Below are 25,538 nucleotides of genomic sequence, written 5' to 3' on the forward strand. Positions count from 1 at the left end.
AAAGGGAAGGAAAAGTGGGGTGTTGCTGTTCAATAGGCGCAAAATTCCAGTTATGCAAGATGAATATATATATCATAGCATTTGACAGAGAAGGCAGGGAACAAAGAAAGTGAGAGTTTAGTCAATGTTAGGGAATGCTAATAAAATATCAAAAACATGTTTTCCATAGAAAATTGGAAACAAAATGGTAAAATATAAGAATTTACAAGTATCTGATTGTATTAAAATTGCCAGGATCATCCCGTTTATAGTGTAAACTATTGTTTCTTTTTTTTTAGTTATAGATGGACACAAATCTTAATTTTGTTTGTTTATTTCTATGTGGTGCTGAGGATAGAACCCAATGCCTCACATATGTGAGGCAAGTGCTCTGCCCACTGAAGCACAACCCCAGCCCAACTATTATGTTTTATTTGATTAAAAACAAATAAAAACAAAATAGTCAAAAGGCACCCAGTATCCCATTATATCATTTTAATATACTCATGTATGCAAATTTCTCATGGCCTGATAATTACCCACTCTATGTAGTCAGATAATTTCCATTGAAAATGGTACCTTTTCCAATAAACACAAACCTACAGAAATGACCTTTTGCTCTTAACTATCAGGGAAAAGTAATATTCTGTCTACTTCATTAATGCATTAATGCCTGATTCGTTCTCAAATGTGCTCTTTAGTTCACTCCAGCTTCCAACTGTTTATAAGGAATATGATACAAGTAATGAAAATTGAAGCACAAAGGCAACTTTTGAGATATATATTTTGGAGAAAAGTATCATTTTATCATTCTAAAAAATATTCTGCATGTTGGACTGTTCATTATTAAAAGTAGCTCTGGTAGATGTTTTCTAACCACAACACACTGATAATTTGTTTGTCAATATGAAGCATCTTATTCAGTACAAAGTGGACACCTATCATGAACAAGTGATCCATCTTCACTGGGAATTATTTTAAAAATTCTACAGTCTGTAAGATACTGGATAAAGGAAAACAAAAGAAAGGAAATATATTCCAGTTCTGATCAGATAATGTCAATTAGAAATGGTACCTTTTAGTGGGATCACTCTAAAATAAATCATTTGAAAATCACTAGTGAGGTTTTACCTGCAGTTCTCAACGTGATTTTTTTTCACTGCCTTGGATGGAATGAAAGTTCCCTGGTTATTGATTTCCACAACTTGTATGCAGCCAATAAAATTTTCAACTGGTCCAGAAATCTGAGAGAGACAGAAAGAGCAAGAGAAAGAATTAAAATAATAATCTTTAATGTATTGTTTTTACTGCAAACTGGTCAGAATGTGAAATTGGATCTCAGGGCTGAAATGATCTATTCAACATATTGGTAGTTCAGTAATTCAAATCTATAAATATTAACCCAAACTGGGCACGGTGTGCCTATAAGCCCAGCAGTCAGAAGGCTGAGATAGGATTTGAGACCAGCCTTATTTGAGACCTTATCTCAAAATAATAAATAAATATACATAAATAAAGGGCTTGGGATGTAGCTCAATGGGACAGTAGCCCTGAGTTCAACTCCCAGGAGGGCAAAAAAGAAAGTAAAAAAGTCAACCAAAATATTAGTAGAAGATTTTCCATATCTTGGTTATTGTGAATAATGTTTCAGTGAACCTGGGTGAATGAATAATAAGTCACACACACACACACACACACACACACGCACGCACGCACGCACACAACTAAGATATTGTTGAGCCTTAAAAAGATGAAGTTTCTAACTTTTGCTACAACATGAATAAACTTGTGGGATATTATAAAAAGTGAAATAAGCCAGACACAAAAAGAAAAATTTTACATGATTTCACATGTGGATTCTTTTTTTTTTTTAATGTCAAATTCAGAGAATAAATCTTTGGTTACAAGAGGAATGGTTGAGCGGGGAAGGGAAAGAAAGGGGTTGATGTAGGAAAAAGGACATAAGAGTAGCAGAATAGAGTCTAGAGAGCTAATGAACAGGAGGACTATGGTTAATAATATCATATTGTATTCAGGACTTTTGCTAAAGGAACAGATTTTAGCTGCACTTACACACACAAAAAGGGTAACTGCGTGTGATGTTGGATGTTCAGTTAACCATTTACATCCACTATGCATCAAAACATCATGTAGACCTCAAATATTCAAAATAAAGTATGCTTCAAAATTACTATGGAATAATACCACATTGTTAGCCAGTATTTACTAGGAGTTTATACATTTTAGAACTGTATGACAGCACAAAGTCACTAATATTAGGATAAAGAAAAAGTCTCATATATACAGTGAATTATCAATGAAAAATAGAGAAGAAAAGCTGATACACTCATTTTTCTTATCAAGGTATGACATGACAAGTCTCCCATAATTTTCACTCTGTTCCTTGTCCTTCATTCTTTCAGAAACCAGTGATTTTTTTTCCTGTTTCCAGCCATCAAAACATCATGAATTACTCTTACAGGAGCCAATGGAAGCACAGAGAAAGACACAAAATATTTGTGATTCCTGTTTCCTTGTATGAACTTTATTCTTTAGGAATAATTGGGACAAAAAAATAATATTAGAGGATTCTGGAAGGCCAAGAGCACAAAGAAAATAAGGACACTGGAAAGCATTCATTTTAGTTGATGATAATAACCTTGTAAAGATGAATAGACATGGTTTTCCATTGTATTCATTGTGAACATAAACATTATACAAGTAATTACAAGTCAATGCATATTTATGTGAAAAAGACAAATTAAAAGAGGCATGACTCAGAATAGAGTTAAAATGAGTATTTATTTTAGTTTCTGATGTGCTCTGTATATTATTAAAAATTTCAAGTTAAGATGGACCAAATTATGACGAGGGCAAACACTAAACTAATATGTTTGAAAATAAAGTGTTTAACTTGATTTTTGAATTAAATATATATGCTTTGTGCATTATTAGGACTTCATTTCTCATCAAGTGTAATATTATAAATATATAAATAATAGAATGAAGCCTTTGTCTTGTTTAGAAAATTTGGGATGAATACATTTTATTTATTTACTTAATATTCTCAATTTTATAAGTCCGATTTTTTTGGTCTTCCAGATATAGGCTCAAATGTCTGCAAACCCTCTAGAGTAGAAATGCTCTGTCAAATGTCAAAATGACTAAACTAGGAAAAAAACGCAAAATTTCATGTAGTAAGTTGTTTACAGAAATCAAGTTGATAACAAGCAAAACAGAAACATTTGGTTCTTAAAATTTGCAATTGTTGGCTAAAAGTTTTTTGTGGGGTTGAGTAATAATTTTTTATTTTAAAGTTTAACTTTTCCTTTTAACCATAAAGATTATGAATAAATCTGCTTTTTAAAATGAAGTTTGTGTTTTCCTCTCCTAAAACATCACAAATGGAAATTATTACAGTTTACTAATTAAAAAAAACATTTAGTTTAATGGTCACAAAATGCTTTTAATGATAGTATTATTATGAATGTTTGAATTTTATTTTAACATAGAACAGCAATAGCCTAAAATATGTGCATATTTAAGTAGATAATTTTCACTATTCATTAAAATCCTTGTTATTTATGAGCATCAGGCAAAGAAGAAAGTTTCAGCTTTTTAAATAAATATAAAACTATCAGAGAGATATAAAAAAGTGCCCTAAAATGCAAATGAATCCATGATTACAATATTGAAATACTTAGAATTCTATTATTCAATTTCATTTACATATGATTAAAAATAAATATTAATTTATTCACCTTGACTTTTTTTTAATTGGTTGTTCAAAACATTACATAGTTCTTGATATATCATATTTCACACTTTGATTCAAGTGGGTTATGAACTCCAATTTTTACCCCGTATACAGATTGCAGAGTCACATCAGTTACACTTCCACTGATTTACATATTGACATACTCATGTCTGTTGTATTCTGCTGCCTTTTCTATCCTCTACTATCCCCCCTCCCCTCCCCTTCCCTCCCCTCTTCTCTCTCTACCCCCTCTACTGTAATTCATTTCTCCCCCTTGTATTATTTTTCCCTGTCCCCTCACTTCCTCTTGTATGTAATTTTGTATAACCCTAAGGGTCTCCTTCCATTTCCAAGCAGTTTCCCTTCTCTCTCCCTGTCCCTCCCACCTCTCATCCCTGTTTAATGTTAGTCATCTTCTCATGCTCTTCTTCCCTACTCTGTTCTTAGTTACTCTCCTTATATCAAAGAAGACATTTGGCATTTGTTTTTTAGGGATTGGCTAGCTTCACTTAGCATAATCTGCTCTAATGCCATCCATTTCCCTCCAGATTCTATAATTTTGTCATTTTTTAATGCAGAGTAATACTCCATTGTGTATAAATGCCACATTTTTTTTTTATCCATTCATCTATTGAAGAGCATCTAGGTTGCTTCCACAGTCTTGCTATTGTGAATTGTACTGCTACGAACATCAATGTAGCACTGTCCCTGTAGCATGCTGTTTTTAGGTCTTTAGGGAATAGACCCAGAAGGGGAATAGCTGGATCAAATGGTGGTTCCATTCCCAGCTTTCCAAGAAATCTCCATACTGCTTTCCAAATTGGTTGCACCAATTTGCAGTCCCACCAACAATGTACAAGTGTACCCTTTTCCCCACATCCTCGCCAGCACTTGTTGTTGTTTGACTTCATAATGGCTGCCAATCTTACTGGAGTGAGATGATATCTTAGGGTGGTTTTGATTTGCATTTCTCTGACTTCTAGAGATGGTGAGCATTTTTTCATGTACTTGTAGATTGATTGTATGTCCTCCTCTGAGAAGTGTCTGTTTAGGTCCTTGGCCCATTTGTTGATTGGGTTATTTGTTATCTTATTGTCTAATTTTTTGAGTTCTTTATATACTCTGGATATTAGGGCTCTATCTGAAGTGTGAGGAGTAAAGATTTGTTCCCATGATGTAGGCTCCCTATTTACCTCTCTTATTGTTTCTTTTGCTGAGAAAAAACTTTTTAGTTTAAGTAAGTCCCATTTGTTGATTCTAGTTGTTAACTCTTGCGCTATGGGTGTCCTATTGAGGAATTTGGAGCCCGACCCCACAGTGTGTAGGTCGTAGCCAACTTTTTCTTCTATAAAATGCCTTGTCTCTGGTTTGATATCAAGCTCCTTGATCCATTTTGAGTTAACTTTTGTGCATGGCGAGAGAAAGGGATTCAGTTTCATTTTTTTTTTTAAAGAGAGAGTGAGAGAGGAGAGAGAGAGAGAGAATTTTTAATATTTATTTTTTAGTTCTCGGCGGAAACAACATCTTTGCTGGTATGTGGTGCTGAGGATCGAACCCAGGCCGCACGCATGCCAGGCGAGCGCGCTACCGTTTGAGCCACATCCCTAGCCCTCAGTTTCATTTTGTTGCATATGGATTTCCAGTTTTCCCAGCACCATTTGTTGAAGATGCTATCCTTCCTCCATTGCATGCTTTTAGCCACTTTATCAAATATAAGAAAGTTGTAGTTTTGTGGGTTGGTTTCTGTGTCCTCTATTCTGTACCATTGGTCCACCCGCCTGTTTTGGTACCAATACCATGCTTTTTTTGTTACTATTGCTCTGTAGTATAGTTTGAAGTCTGGTATCGCTATACCACCTGATTCACACTTCCTGCTTAGCATTGTTTTTGCTATTCTGGGTCTTTTATTTTTCCATATGAATTTCATGATTGCTTTCTCTATTTCTACAAGAAATGCCATTTGGATTTTGATTGGCTTTGCATTAAACCTATAGAGAACTTTTTGTAATATCGCCATTTTGATGATGTTAGTTCTGCCTATCCATGAACAGGGTATATTTTTCCATCTTCTAAGATCTTTTTCAATTTCTCTCTTTAGGGTTCTGTAGTTTTCATTGTATAAGTCTTTTACCTCTTTTGTTAGGTTGATTCCCAAGTATTTTATTATTTTTGAGGATATTGTGAATGGAGTCGTTGTCCTCATTTCCATTTCAGAGGGTTTGTCGCTGATATACAGGAATGCCTTTGATTTATGCGTGTTGATTTTATATCCTGCCACTTTGCTGAATTCATTTATTAGCTCTAATAGTTTCTTTGTAGATCCTTTTGGGTCTGCTAGGTATAGAATCATGTCATCTGCAAATAGTGATAATTTAAGTTCTTCTTTTCCTATTTTTATGCCTTTAATTTCTTTCGTCTGTCTAATTGTTCTGGCCAGTGTTTCGAGAACTATGTTGAACAGAAGTGGTGAGAGAGGTCATCCCTGTCTTGTTCCAGATTTTAGAGGGAATGCCTTCAATTTTTCTCCATTCAGAATGATGCTAGCCTGGGGCTTAGCGTAGATTGCTTTTACAATGTTGAGGTATGTTCCTGTTATCCCTATTTTTTCGAGAGTTTTGAACAAAAAGGGATGCTGTACTTTGTTGAATGCTTTTTCCGCATCTATCGAGATGATCATATGGTTCTTATTTTTAAGTCTATTGATGTGGTGGATAACATTTATTGATTTCCGTATATTGAATCAGCCTTGCATCCCAGGGATGAATCCTACTTGATCATGGTGTACAATTTTTTTGATATGATTTTGTATCCGATTCGCTAGAATTTTATTGAGGATTTTTGCGTCTAGGTTCATTAGAGATATAGGTCTCTAGTTTTCTTTCTTTGAAGTGTCTTTGTCTGGTTTAGGAATCAGGGTGATGTTGGCCTCGTAGAATGAATTTGGAAGTTCTCCCTCTTTTTCTATTTCCTGAAATAGCTTGAAAAGTATTGGTATTAGTTCCTCTTTATAGGTTTTGTAAAACTCTGCTGTATACCCATCCGGTTCTGGGCTTTTCTTAGTTGGTAATCTTTTGATGGTTTCTTCTATTTCCTCAATTGATATTGGTCTGTTTAGGTTGTCTATATCCTCCTGTCTCAATCTGGGCAGATCATATGACTTAAGAAATTTATCGATGCCTTCACTATCTTCTATTTTATTGGAGTATAAGGATTCAAAATAATTTCTGATTATCTTCTGTATTTCTGAAGTGTCTGTTGTGATATTGCCTTTTTCATCCTGTATGCTAGTAATTTGAGTTCTCTCTCTTCTTCTCTTCATTAGCATGGCTAAGGGTCTGTTGATCTTATTTATTTTTTCAAAGAACCAACTTTTAGTTTTATCAATTTTTTCAATTGTTTCTTTTGTTTCGGATTTCATTAATTTCAGCTCTGATTTTAATTATTTCTTGCCTTCTACTTCTTTTGCTGTTGTTTTGCTCTTCTTTTTCTAGGATTTTGAGATGAAGTATGAGATCATTTATTTGTTGGTTTTTTCTTTTTTTAAGGAATGAACTCCATGCAATGAATTTTCCTCTTAGAACTGCTTTCAATGTGTCCCATAGATTCCGATATGTTGTGTCTGTGTTTTCATTTATCTCTAAGAATTTTTTAATTTCCTCCTTAATGTCTTCTATAACCCATTTATCATTCAGTAACCTATTGTTCATTCTCCAAGTGATGCATAATTTTTCCTTCCTTCTTTTATCGTTGATTTTCAGTTTCATTCCATTATGGTCAGATAAGATGCATGGTATTATCTCTACTCCTTTATATTGTCTAAGAGTTGCCCTGTGACATAATATATGATCTATTTTTCAGAAGGATCCATGTGCTGCTGAGAAAAAAGTGTAACTACTTGATGTTGGGTGGTATATTCTATATATGTCAATTAAGTCTAGGTTGTTAATTGTGTTATTGAGTTCTATAGTTTCCTTATTCAACTTTTGTTTGGAAGATCTGTCCAGTGGTGAGAGAGGTGTGTTGAAGTCTCCCATGATTATTGTATGGTGGTCTATTAGACTCTTGAACTTGAGAAGAGTTTGTTTGATGAACATAGCTGCACCATTGTTTGGGGCATATATATTTATGATTGTTATGTCTTGTTGGTGTATGGTTCCCTTGAGCAGTATGTAGTGTCCCTCTTTATCCCTTTTGATTAACTTTGGCTTGAAATCTATTTTATTTGATATGAGTATGAACACTCCTGCTTGTTTCCGAAGTCCATATGAGTGGTATGATTTTTCCCAACCTTTCACCTTCAGTCTATGTATGTCTTTTCCTATCAAATGCGTCTCCTGTAGGCAGCATATTGTTGGGTCATGTTTTGTGATCCATTCTACTAGACTGTGTCTCTTAATTGGTGAGTTTAAGCCATTAACATTTAGGGTTATTATTGAGATATGAGTTATCCTTCCAGCCATATTTGTTTATTTATGTTACTGAATATGGTTTGTTTTCCTCTTTGATTATTTTTCCCCCTTTACTGTCCTACCTCCCACTGTTGGTTTTCATTGTTATTTTCCATTTCCTCTTCCTGTAATGTTTTGCTGAGGATTATTTGGAGAGATGGTTTTCTAGCTGTAAATTCTTTTAACTTTTGTTTATCGTGGAAGGTTTTAATTTCATCTTCCATCTTGAAGCTTAATTTTGCTGGATACACAATTCTTGGTTGGAACCCATTTTCTTTCAGTGTTTGAAATATGTTATTCCAGGATCTTCTAGCTTTCAAAGTCTGTGTTGAGAGATCAGCTGTTATCCTGATTGGTTTACCCCTAAATGTAATCTGTTTCCTTTCTCTTGTAGCTTTTAAAATTCTCTCCTTATTCTGTATGTTGGGCATCTTCATTATAATGTGTCTAGGTGTGGATCTCTTATGATTATGCACATTCGGCGTCCTGTAGGCTTCTAGGATTTGGGATTCTGTCTCGTTCTTCAAGTCTGGGAAGTTTTCTCAAATTATTTCATTGAATAGATTGCTCATTCCTTTGGTTTGGAGCTCTGTGCCTTCCTGTATCCCAATGACTCTTAAGTTTGGTCTTTTAATGTTATCCCATATTTCTTGGATGTTCTGCTCATGGTTTCTTAACAGTCTTGCTGAGCTGTCTATGTTCTTTTCAAGTTGGAATACTTTGTCTTCATTGTCTGATGTTCTATCTTCTAAGTGTTCTACTCTGCTGGTAGTATTCTCAATTGAGTTTTTAAGTTGGTTTATTGCTTCCTGCCTTTCTAGGATTTCTGTTTGTTTGTTTTTTATAACCTCTATCTCCCTGTATAGTTGATCTTTTGCTTCCTGGATTTGTTTATGTATTTCATTGTTGAAGAGATCTTTCATTGTCTGATTTTGCTGTCTAATGTCTTCCTTGAGACTCCAGATCATCTGAAGCATGTATCTCCTGAATTCTTTATCTGACATTCCATCTGCTGCAGATATTACCTCTTCTAAGGTTGAGTTGACCTGCATTGCTTGTGGTCCTTTCTTTCCTTGTCTCTTCATACTGTTCGCGTTTCTTTCTGTTTACTGAGACTGTTGTGTTGTTGAATTTTCCCCCTATATATTTGTATTACTCTTGTATAGTTGCAAAGTCTCCCACGCAGGCGCGGGCAGGGACTCTGCTCCTCCTCCAATTGGGGCACTGTGCCTACCACATCGGCAGGCCGCTGGGCCTGTTCTGCTGGTTGGTAGCAGGTGCGCCTACCTTGCAGGCGCGTGGGGCGGCTCTGCCACTCCCAGGTTGCTGGGCCTGACCTGCTGGTGGGTTGCAGGTCCGGCTACCTTGCAGGTGCGAGGGGAGGGCACACACCTATTTGTATTTAGACAGTTACTCAAAATGGAGGACGTAATACTTGGGATGAAAGTTGGGGGGAAGGGGAAGGTAGGTGCTCTTGAAAAGAAAGAAGGAGAGGGAGATAGATAGCATAGAGGAGAATGGAAAGAGCAGTAAAACTTGGAAGGGGTGAGAGAGAGGGAAAAGGGAGAGAAAAAATTAAAATGAAATAGGAAATAAAATTAGGTCTTAGAGATCCATTTTCTTCTCTTCCCGTAGGCAAAGCTGTGCCCTCCGTGCTAAGTTTTACCCTCAATGTGTCAACAGCAATCCCTATAAAGCGGTTCCTGGGAGTCTCTCAATCCTGTTGGTCCAGAGCCGTTTCACTTCTACGGCCTCTCCTCCCCTTCCTCCTGCCAGCCAGCCAGGTCCTGCTCACCGGTGGCAGTTCCCCAAGGATTTGGTTACACTTTCAGCCCTACCGAGTGCTCTATTTCCCTAAGTACTGAGCACTCTCGCTGTCATTCATCTAAGCCCCAGTGCTGTGGAGCTGTGGTCTGGGAGTCAATTGTTTAATTTTTCTGGACCCCTTTGGTGGGCACACCTTCGGAATCTGGCAGCTGAGACCATTGGTGTCGCTGCTGGTGGTAATAGGAGTTGGGGGTCGAGAATCCCCTCTACTTCCCTCAGCCCCTACAGTCACAACCACACTGCTGGTGGTAGGAGGAGTTGGGGTCTGGAGTGTCCTCTGTTTCCCTCCGCCCCTACCGTCACACCCTCTCAGTTCGCGTTTGGGGGATTTGGGGGTGGGGAGTCTTCTCTGCTTCCCTCTGCCCCTACAGTCACGCCCTCGTCACTGGCAGTAGGGGGAGTTGGGGGTCGAGAGTCCTTTGGCCCTTACGGTCACGCCCATGGAGAGATTTTGAAGTTTCCCAGTTGTTTGTATCTGGTGTGGGTGGGAGTCACACACCTGCTAAAGTAGATTCCGCTGGGAAGGAATCTCTTTGGCTGAACTTTGGTGACTTCCCCTCTCTGCTATGGCGGGCCCCTGTCTCCTTGCCGGAGTGTCCGAAGGGAGGGGTGGAACTGGCTTGTCTCTGGTCTGACACAATCTCTGGTTTTAGTTCCTAGTTCGCTATTTCGTAAAGGGTTGGTTAGATTCCCTTCACGCTATCTGGGGGGGGGAGCCGTTCGCCGGGTGGGCGGGGCTGTTAGTAGAGCCAGGAGGGCATGGGCTGTCTGTTGGGCCAGGCAGGGACACTTCTCGCTGCGCTGGGCCGCCAGGGGCTGCCTATAGAGCCGGGCAGCTGCGGCCGCATGGCTAAGATCCGGGACGGCTTGATGGCAGGTGCCGTCTGTGGGTTCTGGCGGGCCGCGCCGCTCGGGGCCGCCGGCCGCTTTCTGAAGCGGCTGGTGGCCGCGGGATTGTACCTCTGCACCCGCCGGGGGGCCGCCTGTAGAGCCGGCCATCTGCGGGCGCGTGGCTACGAGCCTGGCAGGCGTGGTGGCCGTTCGCAGAGCGAGAGCAGGGCCTCCCCGGGATGGTGGGATGGCGGGTACCGTCTGCAGGTTCGGGTGGGCTGCGCCGCTCTGGGCCGCCAGCCGCTTGCAGAAGCTGGTGGCTCCGGGACTGGACCTCCGCGCCCGCGTGGCTGGCCAAGATCCACTTGTCTGGGACAAACTGACACTTCTAATAAACCTACCAATTCCCGGCAGGTCCCCTCTTAACGGAATTTTGCTAGAAGTTCCTCAGTAGGTAGACTGCCGCTGTTCCAATGGGTCTTTCTGATCCCGTTAATGTGGAGACATTGGAATCGCTGCTTCCTCGCCGGCGGCCATGTTGGATCCCCTCTCACCTTGACTTTTGAAAAGTGGCAAAAAAAATTTTCCATAGCCATTAGCCTTTAAATTTGAGGGAATTCAAAATTCCTACATTTCTCATGTTTTAATAGCCTGAAAATTCTCCAGTTCTCTCACATATTAACTTCTGGCAGTCTTGTTCAGGATGTATTATTTGGCCTCCAAAGAAATTCCCATGTTGTCTTTTTCACTTGAAATACTGAAATTTAGTTTTGTAAAAAGTAAGTGAAACTCAAACCCAGAAACACTGAGCCTGAATACTAAACTTGAAACACTTGAAGCATGTGCTTCTTAGGTAATTTTTAGTGTATGAAAACATTTCCTTGAATTTAGTTAATTTATAGTAATCTGGTCAGTCAAGGCTTCCAGGACCATATTCTTAAAAGTGAAAGAATAGAAGCAAAACATACATAATCGATATGATAAGTTATAACGTATTGATTTTTAAGCACAAGAAAGAATGGAAAATCACCTCCCCTGGATCATAGAAATGGCATCATTGAATGTTATTGTCAATTCAATGGGGAAAAAAAATTGTACTCACATGACCTTCTATGGTTACTCAAGTAAAGTCCTTTTAAAATCCAACACAAATAATAAAATAATGACTCAGTTATTTCTCAACAACATAAAATGACAAGTGTAGTGAATTATATCACAGCAACAAAAAAATAATAATTCAGGGTATTGAGCAGTATTAACAACAGAATTTTTGTTATTTTCATTTCCAACTTGTAATATCTCAAATTTCTAAATACATGTTGAGTATGGTCCCATTTTTTCCTACTTCTCTATTAATAAAAGAATATTTAACTCTATCTCTGGCCTTTGATAGCTTTTGCTTTCACTCCTGTACAGAAATTCAATGTCAGGAGATAATAATCTATACTGTAGTAACAAGGCTCCATATTAACAATACTACTGGGCAATTTTTATTGTAATAATTAGCATATACTGATTGTGTAGGATAAGAGGATTCTTTTTGACATTTTCACACATGCATGTAACACATGTGAGATCTTTTTTGAATAAAGGTGCTATTCTCAAACATTCACTTGAATCATGGATTAACCTAAACCCTGAAGACCTCAAATATGAAGGAATGTGTACAGCAATCTCTGGTATACACATATCTTCTTAAAAGAGTCCAGTTATTTACTGCTTCAGTCCCCCCCGCCCCCCCGCCCAGCTGTTGCTACTGTGATGTTTACTTCTCTAAGTTTTCCTCATTGTTGTGTTTCAACTGAATCCTGGTAGTCTCCATTCTCTTGTGCAATTCTTAGTTTTTATGTAGTGCCAATTTCGTGTTACCCAAGGAGGAGTTCTTTTTTTTTTTTTTTTTTTTTTTTTTTTTTTTTTTTTTTAGAGAGAGTGAAAGAGGAGAGAGAGAGAGAATTAGAGAATTTTTTAATATTTATTTTTTAGTTCTCGGTGGACATAACATCTTTGTTGGTATGTGGTGCTGAGGATCGAACCCGGGCCGCACGCATGCCAGGCGAGCGTGCTACCGCTTGAGCCACATCCCCAGCCCAAGGAGGAGTTCTTGTACTACATGCCTCTGGAAGCATACTGCTTCAGGTTGGGTATACTTATTTGGACAGCAAATGCCATTAATTTGTATTACTTTTAGGGATATACTGTTGAATCCAGTTTTGTATAGAAAGATTGTTTATTTGCATTTAAAATAATTTTCTTTTGATACTTGAAAGATATTATTTCATTATCTTCTGGCCTGTTTCTGATGAGAAGTTAGTGATATTTTGTTTTTATCAAATTTTATTGAGATTATTTGGTATATAAAATATTTTTCATTAAATCCATTTATTTTTCGTCATTATTTTTTCAAATATTTTCTTTTGACCCTCTTTCTCTCTGCACTTTTTGGAACTCCAATTACTCATATTCTGACCCCTATTGTTGTCTTACACGTTACTGAGTCTGTTTTCATCTTTTTTCTCTCTTTCATTGTAACTATCTTCTATTCCTTTGCATTCAAGTTCATTGATCTTTTCTTTTGCAGTGTATGATCTGTTGTTAAAACAACATACTGAAAAGTTGTGCTCCATTTGTGTACAACAAATCAAAATGTATTCTGCTGTCATGTATAACTAATTAAAATAAATAAATGAATGAATATTAAAAAATACATTGGGGATTATTATTATGTATTATATATTATTATATATTACAGTTCAGATATTATTTAGAAGTTTTTTCTTTTTAATTGTTGAATTTTGTTCATTCTTTTACGCTTGATTCTTATTTTACTGTTTTATTTTTTTCTGGTTTTTAAATTCATGTTTTCTTTCAGTATGTAGGCAATTTTAAAATAATGGATTTAATGACTATTTTTCTTGACTTTTTTTTTTTGTGTGGTTCTGGGGATTGTACCCAGGGCCTTATGCATGTGACAAGCACTATACCAACTAAGCTATATCTCCAGTCTTCCTTGGCATTTTTTGATTTGATTGATTTTTATCTGATTATACACCTCAGCTTAATGCTTGTTTTTATTTCACATGGAACATGACATTGTTATTTTTGCATGTTTTCCCAAATATTTATTTCAATATTCTAATTATTAATGGTAGCAATGATAGTATAATACCAACTACTCACAGAAAACCCATATGCTCTTAAAAAAAATTCTGCATGGCTTAGAACACAGAACAAACAGTTCCTAGTACAGCCTCTTACTATTACCTTGGATCACCTGTTCAGATGATCTGATACTGTAATCAAATTATTCTGACACCAGAATAATTTTCTAAGTAGCATGTTCATCCTTTTGTATACTAATTATTCAATTTCACATATTTTTATTGACTTAGTGCTTATGCTCTAATTATCCCCCAAATGTTGCAGAAGAGAAATCCTTCAACAATTAAAATACTATGAATACTGATTAACTTTTTCTCTTTTAATTTATTTTTTTTATTTTTTTTTTAATTTTTTATTGATTATTTAAAGCATTACATAGCTCATGATATATCATCTTTCATACATTAGACTCAAATTGTGTTTTGAACTCCCATTTTCACCCCAAATATAGATTGCAGAATCACATCTGTTACATATTCACATTTTTACATAATGCCATATTAGTGTCTGTTGTATTCTGCTACCTTTCCTAACCCCTACTATCACCCCTCCCCTCCCCTCCCCTCCCATCTTCCCTCTCTATCTCCCCTGCTGTTGTTCAATTCTCTCCCTTTTTTTTCCCTCCCCCTTGCCCCTCATAGCCTCTTGTAATTTTATGTATCCTTGAAGGTCTCCTACCATTTCCATATGCTTTCCCTTCTCTCTCCGTTTCTCTCCCCCCATTCGTCTTTGTTATCTGTAGTCTTTTCCACATGCTCTTCCTTCCTGTTCTGTTCTTAGTTGTTCTCTTTATATCAAAGCAGACATTTGGCATTTGTTTTTTAGGGCTTGGCTAGCTTCACTTAGCATAATCTGCTCTAATGCCATCCATTTCCCTGCAAATTCTATGATTTTGTCATTTCTTAGTGCTGCATAATATTCCATTGTGTATAGATGCCACATTTTCTTTATCCATTCATCTATTGAAGGGCATCTAGGTTGGTTCCACAGTCTAGCTATTGTGAATTGTGCCGCTATAATCATTGATGCAGCCGTATCCCTATAGTGCGCTCTTTTAAGGTCCTCAGGGAATAGTCCGAGAAGTGCAATAGCTGGGTCAAATGGTGGTTCCATTCCCAGCTTTCCCAGGAATCTCCATACTGCTTTCCAAATTGGCCTCACCATTTTGCAGCCCCACCAGCAGTGTACAAGTGTACCTTTTTCCCCACATCCCCGCCAACACTTGTTGTTGTTTGACTTCATAATGGCTGCCAATCTTACTGGAGTGAGATGGTATCTTAGGGTGGTTTTGATTTGCATTTCTCTGATTGCTAGAGATGGTGAGCATTTTTTCATGAACTTGTTGATTGATTGTATGTCCTCCTCTGAGAAGTGTCTGTTGAGGTCCTTGGCCCATTTGTTAATTGGGTTATTTGTTATCTTATTATTTAATTTTTTGAGTTCTTTGTACATTCTGGATATTAGGGCTCTATCAGAGGTGTGGGGGGTAAAGATTTGTTCCCAGGATGTAGGCTCTCTATTTACCTCTTTTATTGTTTCTCTTGCTGAGAAAAAACTTTTTAGTTTAAGTAAGTCCCATTTGTTTATTCTGGTTGTTAACTCTTGGGCTATGGGTGTCCTATTAAGGAATTTGGAGCCCGACCCCACTTCTCTTTTAATTTAAAGTATCTCCATTATTATACTGAAAGTTTATTGCTCTTCTATGATGGATTCACTTTTACCTGAATTCCATATATTTCTCAGTCTAAATGTTCTTTACTGGTATATTTATTATTCCTCAAATGTAATTAATTCCTCTATTAGTATATTTATTGATATTATGACCAAATTTCATCATTACCCATTTTAAATTGAGTGAAGCAACTAAAAGTTGATAGGGCAATATAGTACTGATGATTTTCCTATACTTTCTAGTGGCTAGAAAAGTAGGAAAAATGTGAGTTATATTGTGGTGAAGGAATTAATGACTTTGATGAATTACCTGTGGGTCCTAAAGGAGAAAGAAGGGAAGTAAAATAGTAGAAAATTCAATGCTATGAATATTTATTAAATGCCTATTAACTATTTATTACTTTCTCATAAATCATTCTAATTCCAGGATCACTGAAAAATAATAGGTCAAGATAAAGAGAAATTGGTAGGGAGTACTGATACCAAGTACATATGAGTGAACTTAGATATTAAAACATAGTGTTTCAGATGTTTAACTGTTATGTAAGATGTGAATAAATTAGATATATCATACTGTATATGATGCCAAGTCACATGGTATTCTATAAATATCCTACATGAGGGGCTTTAGCAACTTACAGGTAAAATTACAGTATAAAATAGCAATATATTGGTCTTTGAAATATGATGATACTTCAGTCAATTTTATTTTATTTTGATATATTCATTAAATTGTGTTCATTTTGTAATATTTGTGGGATATGAACATAGTCTATATTAAGACTTAAAATAGAAAGTTCACTGAGTCTAATTCCACAGATGAGATTAAAGTTTATACACTGATTCAATAAACATTTATTTGTCACATGCCAATGACAAGCACTAGGTCACCCTATCAACACATTGTTCACTAACAGGAAATCTCGCAGATGAAATGGAGTAAAGCTTGAAATTTTAATTCATGTGTTTTTTTCCTCCAAACTTTCTACAAAAAAAAGTCTATTTAAAGCAATCTATTAATCTAGATGATTTACATTTTCAAATTCAATCAGTCCCAATATGGTATCTGTGGGAATAGGCATTGTTGCAATGTAATGTTAACAAAAACCAGATACAGTTCAGTAAAAAGAAAAGGGGGTGGGGAATAAGAGAGTGATAGTATCTGTTTCTAATAATGACAGAAACTGGTTGGAGACTAAACTTTTTATGAAAATAACTATACAGAGTAGAATTTAGGCAAAAATCTATTTTCAGGCAACCAAGAATTGTTAAGGAAATAAGAATTTGAGGGACCAACACCCTAGAGAGAAGGGGAACAGAAAATGTTGGTCTTGACATTTTGTCTTAGAGAATTTTGAAGGTACAAGTGGCAGATGAGACTTAATAGAAACCAAACAGGGAATTCTGTAAATCTTTTGGGGTTGAGGGCAAAATATTGAAATTTAAAAGCAAATAATCATCATTCCTGGGGAAATAGAACAAGGAAATTAGAGGATTGAATATGTGAGGCTATTTTTAGAAATTTTTCAAGTCAATGAGGTTTCAGAGCTACCTAGAATTTGACCAGGGACATTTGGGACATTTGCATCAGTGGGGATGGTTCCTCTTTCCTCACTGCAAAAACTGGCAGAGAATTTGCCTGTATGATTGCAAGGGAAAATAATGAGCAAAAATTCATTTGTATTTCTCCATTGATTCTTTCTTTGCAAGGTCAGATACATGGTGTTCCACACTAAAATTTCCACAGAACCTAACGCATATGTAGTCATTCCATCATGACTATGTATGTGCTGAGGAATTTTCCATGATTTGATTATTTTTGTACTTTATAATTATATTGAGGAATAGCTCATGTATCACAAAATTTACGTATTGAAAATGTACAATTAAGGGTTTTGGTATATTCCCAGAGGTGCTCAGCTTTTAGCGTAACTAATTTTAGACTAAATTATCATTCTAAAAGAAATACCTTGCCCATTTGCTAGTGTGCAGTGAGATTCTCTCTCCGATACTAGGCGACCACTGAAGTTAACTAGCTCTATAGATTTGCCTATTATGAACATTTCACAAAATTTATAGAAACATATAATACATGGTCTTTGTGGCTGGTTTTTTTACCATAATATTTTAAACATTACTCCATTGGATGGTATGTATTAACACTTCATCTTTTTTGTTGCTTAACAATATTCCATTGTGTCGATATATGATATTTTACCATTCACTAGATGGATCTTTGGATCGTTTCCTTTATTCTGGTTATTATAAAAAAGTTGTGGTATGAATACTCCTATACATTTGTGTGTGTGTGTGTGTGTGTGTTGATTTCTCTCATCTATATGACTAATCCCATGAATTTTATATATGTGTTCTTGTGATTTGCTTACTTCCATGTTTTCTAATATAGCTACTTTGGTATATGTCTTGGTGGGGGGGAGTTAGTATCCAAGAGCTAAATTGTGAAGCTGAAAATGAATGCAACGAAATTCTTAATTAGAAACCATCTAGATCCATCTATAGGGTCCTTTTAAAGAAACCTGTGGTGCCACCCTGCTTGTGGAAAAAGAATGGGACTGTCTACATATACTACTCTGGAGTGTGCAGTGGATGCTCTAGAGTCTACTCAGATGTCTCCTTAGGAGTGAAGGATTTTCCACTTGCTTCCACCATTGCGGGAACTTCTGTAGACAGACTTTACCTCCTTAGCCCAGGGATGCAGCATCATACAAGTTCATTCCCCTTTTGTCCAATGACTGATCAACAAAGTACTATAAAAGCCCAGATCACTCACCCTCAGTTGTCAACTCTAAATAATCAGTCCAGGTACAAACTTGACATGCGTGTGGCTAAAGCTTTTACTGATATTGCATCTCATCCCAAATTTTCTCTTCTTACCCCTTCCTCTCATAAATGGTGTTCCAAGTGGCTTTCTAAATCACTTACATGCTAATCTTCATCTCATAGTTTGCTTTCAAGAGAATGTAACCTATAATAAAGTGATCACCATGATGCACTGATAAGTAAAACAAAACAGAATAGTACATACCGAGTGTTATTATTTTAAAATGGAGGGCTATGTATATATATAGTGTTATTTGTTTATATTTAACAAGTGAGTAAATCATAAAATATGATTAAAAGAGGAGAAGAAATAGAAAAGCAGTCATGATAGAAACCAGATTTCTTAAAACATATATTTGGATATATATTTGCTTTTGAAATCATGTAAGTATATTATACAATTAAAGAATAAAGTAAAAATTTAAAAAGCAATCCTTAAAAATCATAAACCACATAAATAAATGATCTTTTGTAGTTAATTGGTGGTGTGAAAACACATAAAACAACTATCCTAAATATTTTTGAAACATAGAAATTTGAACATGCATCCCAAGCAGAATCTTAAAGGTGAATACTCATCCAAAGCCAGGTACAGTGGTACCTGCCTGTAATCTCAGATACTTGGGAGGGTGAGACAGGATGATTTCAATTTCAATGTCAGTTTAGGCAGCATAGCAAGACCCATCCAAATGTCTAAGAAAGAAGGACACCAACCAACTAATCAACCACCAAATATATTCAACTCTTTTTAGTCATAGTGATATAGTGTTATTTGTGGGAATATTAAATGTGTGATTATGATAGTGCCAGTGAGAACAATTTTTTTCATGTTGAGAAAGATATAACTAAAAATTCTAAAGTTCTCATTTTAAGTCATAAGTATCACTATAATTCAGGATATATTTTACTATAGCAACCATAACAATTTTTTCCTAATGTTGACTATTGAAAAGATTGGAGAAAAGTAAGAAGGCAGTAGCATAAATATAGTTTGAATTTATGATCTCTAAATACTAAATAATATAAATTCATGATAAATAAATAGATACATAGATAGATAAATTCATACAACATTTCTTGAAGAAATGTTTAATTCCTTCAAGGGATAGAAAAGTATCCATGAAACTTTACCATAAAAAGGATCTAGTTTCTTAAACTTCTTTGTCAAGAAGTTAAAACCAGACACAACAAATTTCCAACCATTCTGAAAAGCTTAGAAATTTTGAGGTTTATAGTGTATTTCGATGGACTCACAAATTTGATACTTTTTCAAGGGTTGAAATTTAATTAGGTACTAATTACATCAATTCCCATAGGATTCTACCATGAATATTATATTTATTGAAAGTAACTCCTTCTGAAAAATAAGTGTAAATGAAGATGCAAGGAATAAGATATCACTTCTTCTCAGTCTGAACAATTAGGAAAACACAAAATGAAATAAAATTTTAGTCTATGATATTTTTCCACATTAGGTACAAGTTTATAATTTGGTAAAACAAACAATTAAAATCTTGTATCAGAAACAACATATATTTTCATTTGAGATTCTCTTATGATTTTTTTACAGTGAAAAATAGAAAAATAGTATTAGAAAATCTTTTTTTTTTCCAGATTTTGAAGTAAAAAAGTGAGGAAACTTAAAAAAAAAGACCCATGAACTGAGTTTGTAACTTGCTAATACTCTATCTGATAGTTGATTCCTGAAATAACAAAGCACTTGTGTACTATTACAGCATAACATAGGAAAAGGCTGGTCTTGTCTTTGACTTGAACCCAAGACTAACATATATAGTTTTCTTCCATTTAAAATCGTTACATGAAGAAGTCAGCAATAAAAATGAAAGTTTAGGTCAAATTCTCCAGCGTCTCAGTTTCTTTCTAGTTGCAGTTTCCTAAATGTAAATCATATTTAGAAACAAAGGAAATTTCGTTTATTGACAACAGTCACAGATTCATGATCTAAGATCCCTGGGGCTTTAAATTTAGAATCAACTTTGTCAGAAAAGAAACAAAATTTTGCAATTTTGTAGAATTGATTTTTTACAGAATCCAATATAGATAAATTTATTATTATTATTGTTATTACTACTACACCTTTTTGATCATACATAGTATTTTTGTATGTGATGACATTACTTGATTCCTATTTAATGTTGGAAAGCAGGTTAAACAGTTTCAGATAAAGAAATCTTGTGTGGAAGATTTTAGAATCTGAAAAAATGTAAAAGCTGTTAGAAGTATAGTAACATTAAGGCAAGCCTTTGCTTAATAGAAATTTGTTTCACCAAGTTTCAGACTTTAAAATTCATGAAATCGGATGAGCATGGTGGTGTACGCCTATAATCCCAGCAACTAGGAAGGCTGAGGCAGGAGGATCACAAGTCGGATGCCAGCCTCAGCAATTTAGCTAGGCCCTAAGCAACTTAGCAAAACCCTTTCTTAGTATCAAAAACAAAATATGGCTGGGAATATGGCTCAGTGGTAAATTGAGTTCACTTCCTGGTACCAAAAAAAAAATCATGAAATCATTCACTAACATTCCTCAATATTCCAAAATAAACAGTATTTCCTTCTTACCCACTGTCTAGATATTGCAAATGATTTTCATAGGTTTGACAGCATGAAGAGAAAGTCAGGTTAAAGGGTTTGCTCATGGTAGTCTGAACTCAACTGCACTCTGCTCTGACTTATTACAAACCTTCATATACTACCTCCCTCCTGAGTCCCATTATTTGTCTCAGAGGTGATAGGAAACAGTGGAAAGGACAAATGCTTTTTTAAATGTAAGGGATTCAGTGTAAAGCTCTCAAATTGTTCTGGGAAAAGACTTACATCCTCAATTGCTCCATTTTTCTGTATGCTGGTTAATAAAATTTATTGAAATCCAGTAAACTTAAAGTTTTCTATGCAGTAACAAATTGAGTAAAAATTTGTCAAGTGGAATAATGCCCCAAGAATCTTAAGATAACTAAGAAAACAGAGAATGAAACTAAGCTGAATATTTTGTGATTTTTTTTAAGCTTTCTTTTGTGCTATGCAAGTTTTATTCTCAATTATTCTGTATATTTAATTCTGAGAACAATTCAAAGACTGATGCTGACAGAGGTAGGTTGAACCAAATAGTATTCACATTTATATCACAAATTTTCTACTGATTTATCTATCTCTAAATTACCTGCATCATATTCGCATACACTATAATTATGGTTAAAACTATAACTACTGATAGCTTCTACTTATTAACTATCACCATCCTCAGTTTTTACGAAGAGGCCTGAGAAAAGAATAATTTCTATGAAATTCAAAGTATCTAAACATACAAAAATCAAAATTAGTCATTTGAAACAGGAATAACAATTCTATAAACAATTCATAAGATGGTTAAGGATTTCTGGAGGGAAAAATCCTAATTGCTTCCTTCTGAAAATGGCAACAAATATTTTCAAGAGAATAACACATTTCACCTACTGGATCATTCCTATTTGCATGTGAAATGCTTTAATGTTGTTCATCATACAGTAATGTTCTGTGATCTTGCTTCTTGAGCAATCATCATGATGGTTTACAGCAGGGTGTTAATAATGGCACCTCTGCTTTCTTCCTAACCATTGACAAGACTGTTATTCTATCAGTATATTTATTTCTTTGTAAAGTGGAGAAGACTAGTGTAGTGGTCCCCACTGATTTGTTGGGTTGTAATAAGCTAATAAACCCATACCTGTGTGCTGGTGTCGGTGCCATGCATCCACTCAGAAGCCTGCTCTCCTAAAGGTCTTTGTTGTTTTCCAATGTTGTTTCTCTTCCCACAGAGAAATGTAACCCTGGTGGAAGCCACCCATGTTAACTCAAGTGGATGCCTGACTTTCATGTTACCCAGTGTTTGCACATAATAAGTCCTTAAGTCATTAAGTGTTAGTGACTTAACAGGAGATTTAACAACTTAAAACAGGATAGAAAACAAAAACAAAATTAACATCAACATATTTGCTTACCCACTTTTAAGTGCCTTTTCTTATTTTTGTAAGGGAGAAAAAAGGAACATAATCACAACTGTTTTAACAACAATAATTGTTTTTCTCTCCGGGAAATAAAATTTCACCATTAATTTTGTTAATTCTCTTTCTTCCAATCTTATTTCTCAATCCCAACTTCCTCCAACAAAATCGTTAATTTGCTAATTATCTAATTCATTCAGAAGGTTTGTTATCCAGGTTCTTCAGCAACACTTCTTTAATATTAATTCAGAAACTCTTTGTCAAGGGTCTTAGACTCCCTGGAAACTGCTCTGGGCTGTACATAGATGACTGAGCAAGAAGTAACCCTGCGCTAATGTGGTTTCCAGCATATAGAATAAATATGCACACAAATGTAACTTGACTAAGTGCTTTGTGACATTAGGGACTCAATCTGTCTTGCTCCCTGCCTTTTCCCTGGCATAGATCTTTACAATCAGTACACATAATACTGTATTGTTGGTATGTACAAGTCTGTCTGAGCAGTAGACGGAGAAACTAAATTGGAATTGGAAAACCTTACAGCTTTGAGTCCAAAAGCACTGGGACTTGAACATCATAATTCATTTAAGTTATGTGACAATCTTATGAGTTTCAGACCATTTAAAATGTTTTGGCTTTTAAAATTTTCTTTCTCCATCATTACCGGTGTATCTTCTAGATTAGGCTTTAGGAAATCCTTTGCACAAGTGGCAATGTGGGGCAATTTAAAGAATCTTCCTGTCGTTTGGTTTCAACAGATGCAAACCTGGTGCAAATTCAAGGGCATGAGGAAAATCTCAAAAGCAAATAAATACTTCTCCCTCTTGATTTCTTGAGGCCAGAAATCTCACCCTCTGGAATGTATACTTTTGGATAAAGACTCTTAGCTCATTAAAGACTAAATATCCCAGGAGAGGAAGCATATTAAATTATCAAACATTTAACAAAATGCTATAATTACTTTGATCCAATACTTTCCCAAGAACATGAATTGAAAGCAAGATTCCAGGGAAAGGCAGGGATGTTGAACTTGAAGGACACACCACTGAGAATAAAGGGCAGCAGAAGATTGAGGGTACCCAGGACTGGCAGCCAAAAAGTTGACCCTTCCCAGTGGTTCATCATTGCCTAGTCTAGCTTTTGTAGCCTGATGGGATGTGGGGACATATGTGCTTGGGCTGTCAAAGTCCCACAGGTGCAGAAAATGTAATTTATTAGAAGTGAATTTGTAAATACAGAGAAAAATAACTGGCACTGTGAGGCACCAGAGACTAGCTATAGCAATAAGACAGAAAAGGCTTGCCTGAACACTGCTACAGTTGGTGGCAGTAAAAAAAATCACTTGAAAAAGTTTTAAAAATATACATACGTATCTGAAAGGTGTCTGCCTATACTAATTCCTTGAAGTCTTTCCCCTGTGTTTTTTTAAAAAATAGTTTAATAATTTTAAGTTTTAATTTAGGTCTGACCCATTTGAGTTGACTTTTGTATATGGTGAGAGATGGGGATCTAGTTTCATTCTTCTGCATATGAATATTGCAGATTTCCCACCACCATTTTTTCAAGAGATTGTCCTTTCTCCCATGTATGTTCTTAGTATCTTTGTCAAAAAACAGTTGGCTATAAGAGTATAGATTAACGTCTATGCTCTCTTTTCCATTCCTTTGGTCTATGTGCTGATTTTTATGCCATTACCATGCTCTTTTGGTTACTATAGCTTTGTAGTATGTTTTGAAATCAGGTAGTGTGATGCTTTTAGTTTTGTTCTTTTTGCTTAGGATTGCTTTGGCCATCTGGCTTTTTTTGTGGTTCCATTACTGGGCATATATCCATAGGAAATGAAATTATGTCAAAGAGAAACTTGCACTGCCATTTTTTATTGTGGCACTGTTTACAGTAGTCAAGGTAGAGAATCAGTGAAGTTTTCTGTCAATAGATGGACTGATTAAGAAAATGTATGCATGCAAAACAGCATGCTATGCAGCTATAAAAGAATGAAATCCTGTCATTCAAGGCAACATGGATAGAACTAGAAGGCTTTATATTAAGTGAAATAAGCCAGACACAGGTATATATTGCATCTTGTCATTCACTTGTGGAAACATTAAAAGGTTATTTTATAGAAGAAGAGAGTAGAATAATGGTCACTAGAAAATGGAGGGATGGGGGAATGAAGTAGAGAGAGGTTAGATAATAGGTACCAAGGTACTTCTCTCATCGTATACAAAAGTCAACTCAAATGGATCAATGACCTAAATGTAAGATTGGAACATACACAACTATAGATGGAAACATAGGGTAAATGCTTTAAGACATCTGTGGAGGTAATGAGTTATCTTACACATGGCACGAATTAGTATTAGCGTTGTACAACAGAATGGGGTAGCTATAGCATACAACTTATGACATATTTCACAAGAAAAGAAAGAGTATGAACATTCTAAACACAAAATCAAAAATGTTGGAGGAGATGGTAATGTTTACTATGCTGACTTGATACAGTTTGTTCTTTTTAGAAGCAAAACCTGAGTACTAATTATATGGCTAAACATTTATTTGAGAAAAGTCTGCCAGGGATAACACAGATAATTTCAGTGCATATTAGACATAAACAATTACATACTCTTTCCTAGAAAATACAAATTAGATCTAAATTTTATGTAAAGAGAGACCTTTATCCACACTGTGACTAGTTCAGCAAAGCTTAAAAAAAAAAAAATCACAACCACAAGCACCATCACCACTATTTGTCATTTCTTTTTAAATTTGAACTTTTAACATTTATACAGGGCATATATATACTCTAATCTTAAATGCTATGTATTGATTCTGTAGGTGGATGAGTGAAAGCAGAGACAGAAGCTTAACTTCACATTTTGTCTCTTCATCATTAAAAGGAGAGCTTTAAACGAGGTGTTTTCTTTCAGCTTTCACAGTCTAAAATGAATGATTTAAGCATCTAGAAAAGTAGCCACAATTTTCTCATCTTCCAGTTCCACCCCCACACACGCTTTCCTTCTTCATGTA

The 25,538-nt window shown here is 35.7% G+C and overlaps 1 protein-coding gene across 1 annotated transcript in view; it reads right to left on the reverse strand.

The window, feature by feature from the left end:
• Positions 1-25,538, reverse strand: part of EYS (eyes shut homolog) — a gene marked incomplete at its 5' end in the record, with an annotated part of 1,607,607 nt that overhangs the window by 541,323 nt on the left and 1,040,746 nt on the right. The window contains 1 exon segment of the mRNA XM_081294994.1: positions 1,111-1,223. Within this exon segment, the coding sequence (XP_081151120.1) occupies positions 1,111-1,223 (113 nt within the window).

This window comes from Spermophilus citellus, assembly GCF_964194105.1.
Source record: "Spermophilus citellus genome assembly, chromosome: 5".
Taxonomy (NCBI): domain Eukaryota; kingdom Metazoa; phylum Chordata; class Mammalia; order Rodentia; family Sciuridae; genus Spermophilus; species Spermophilus citellus.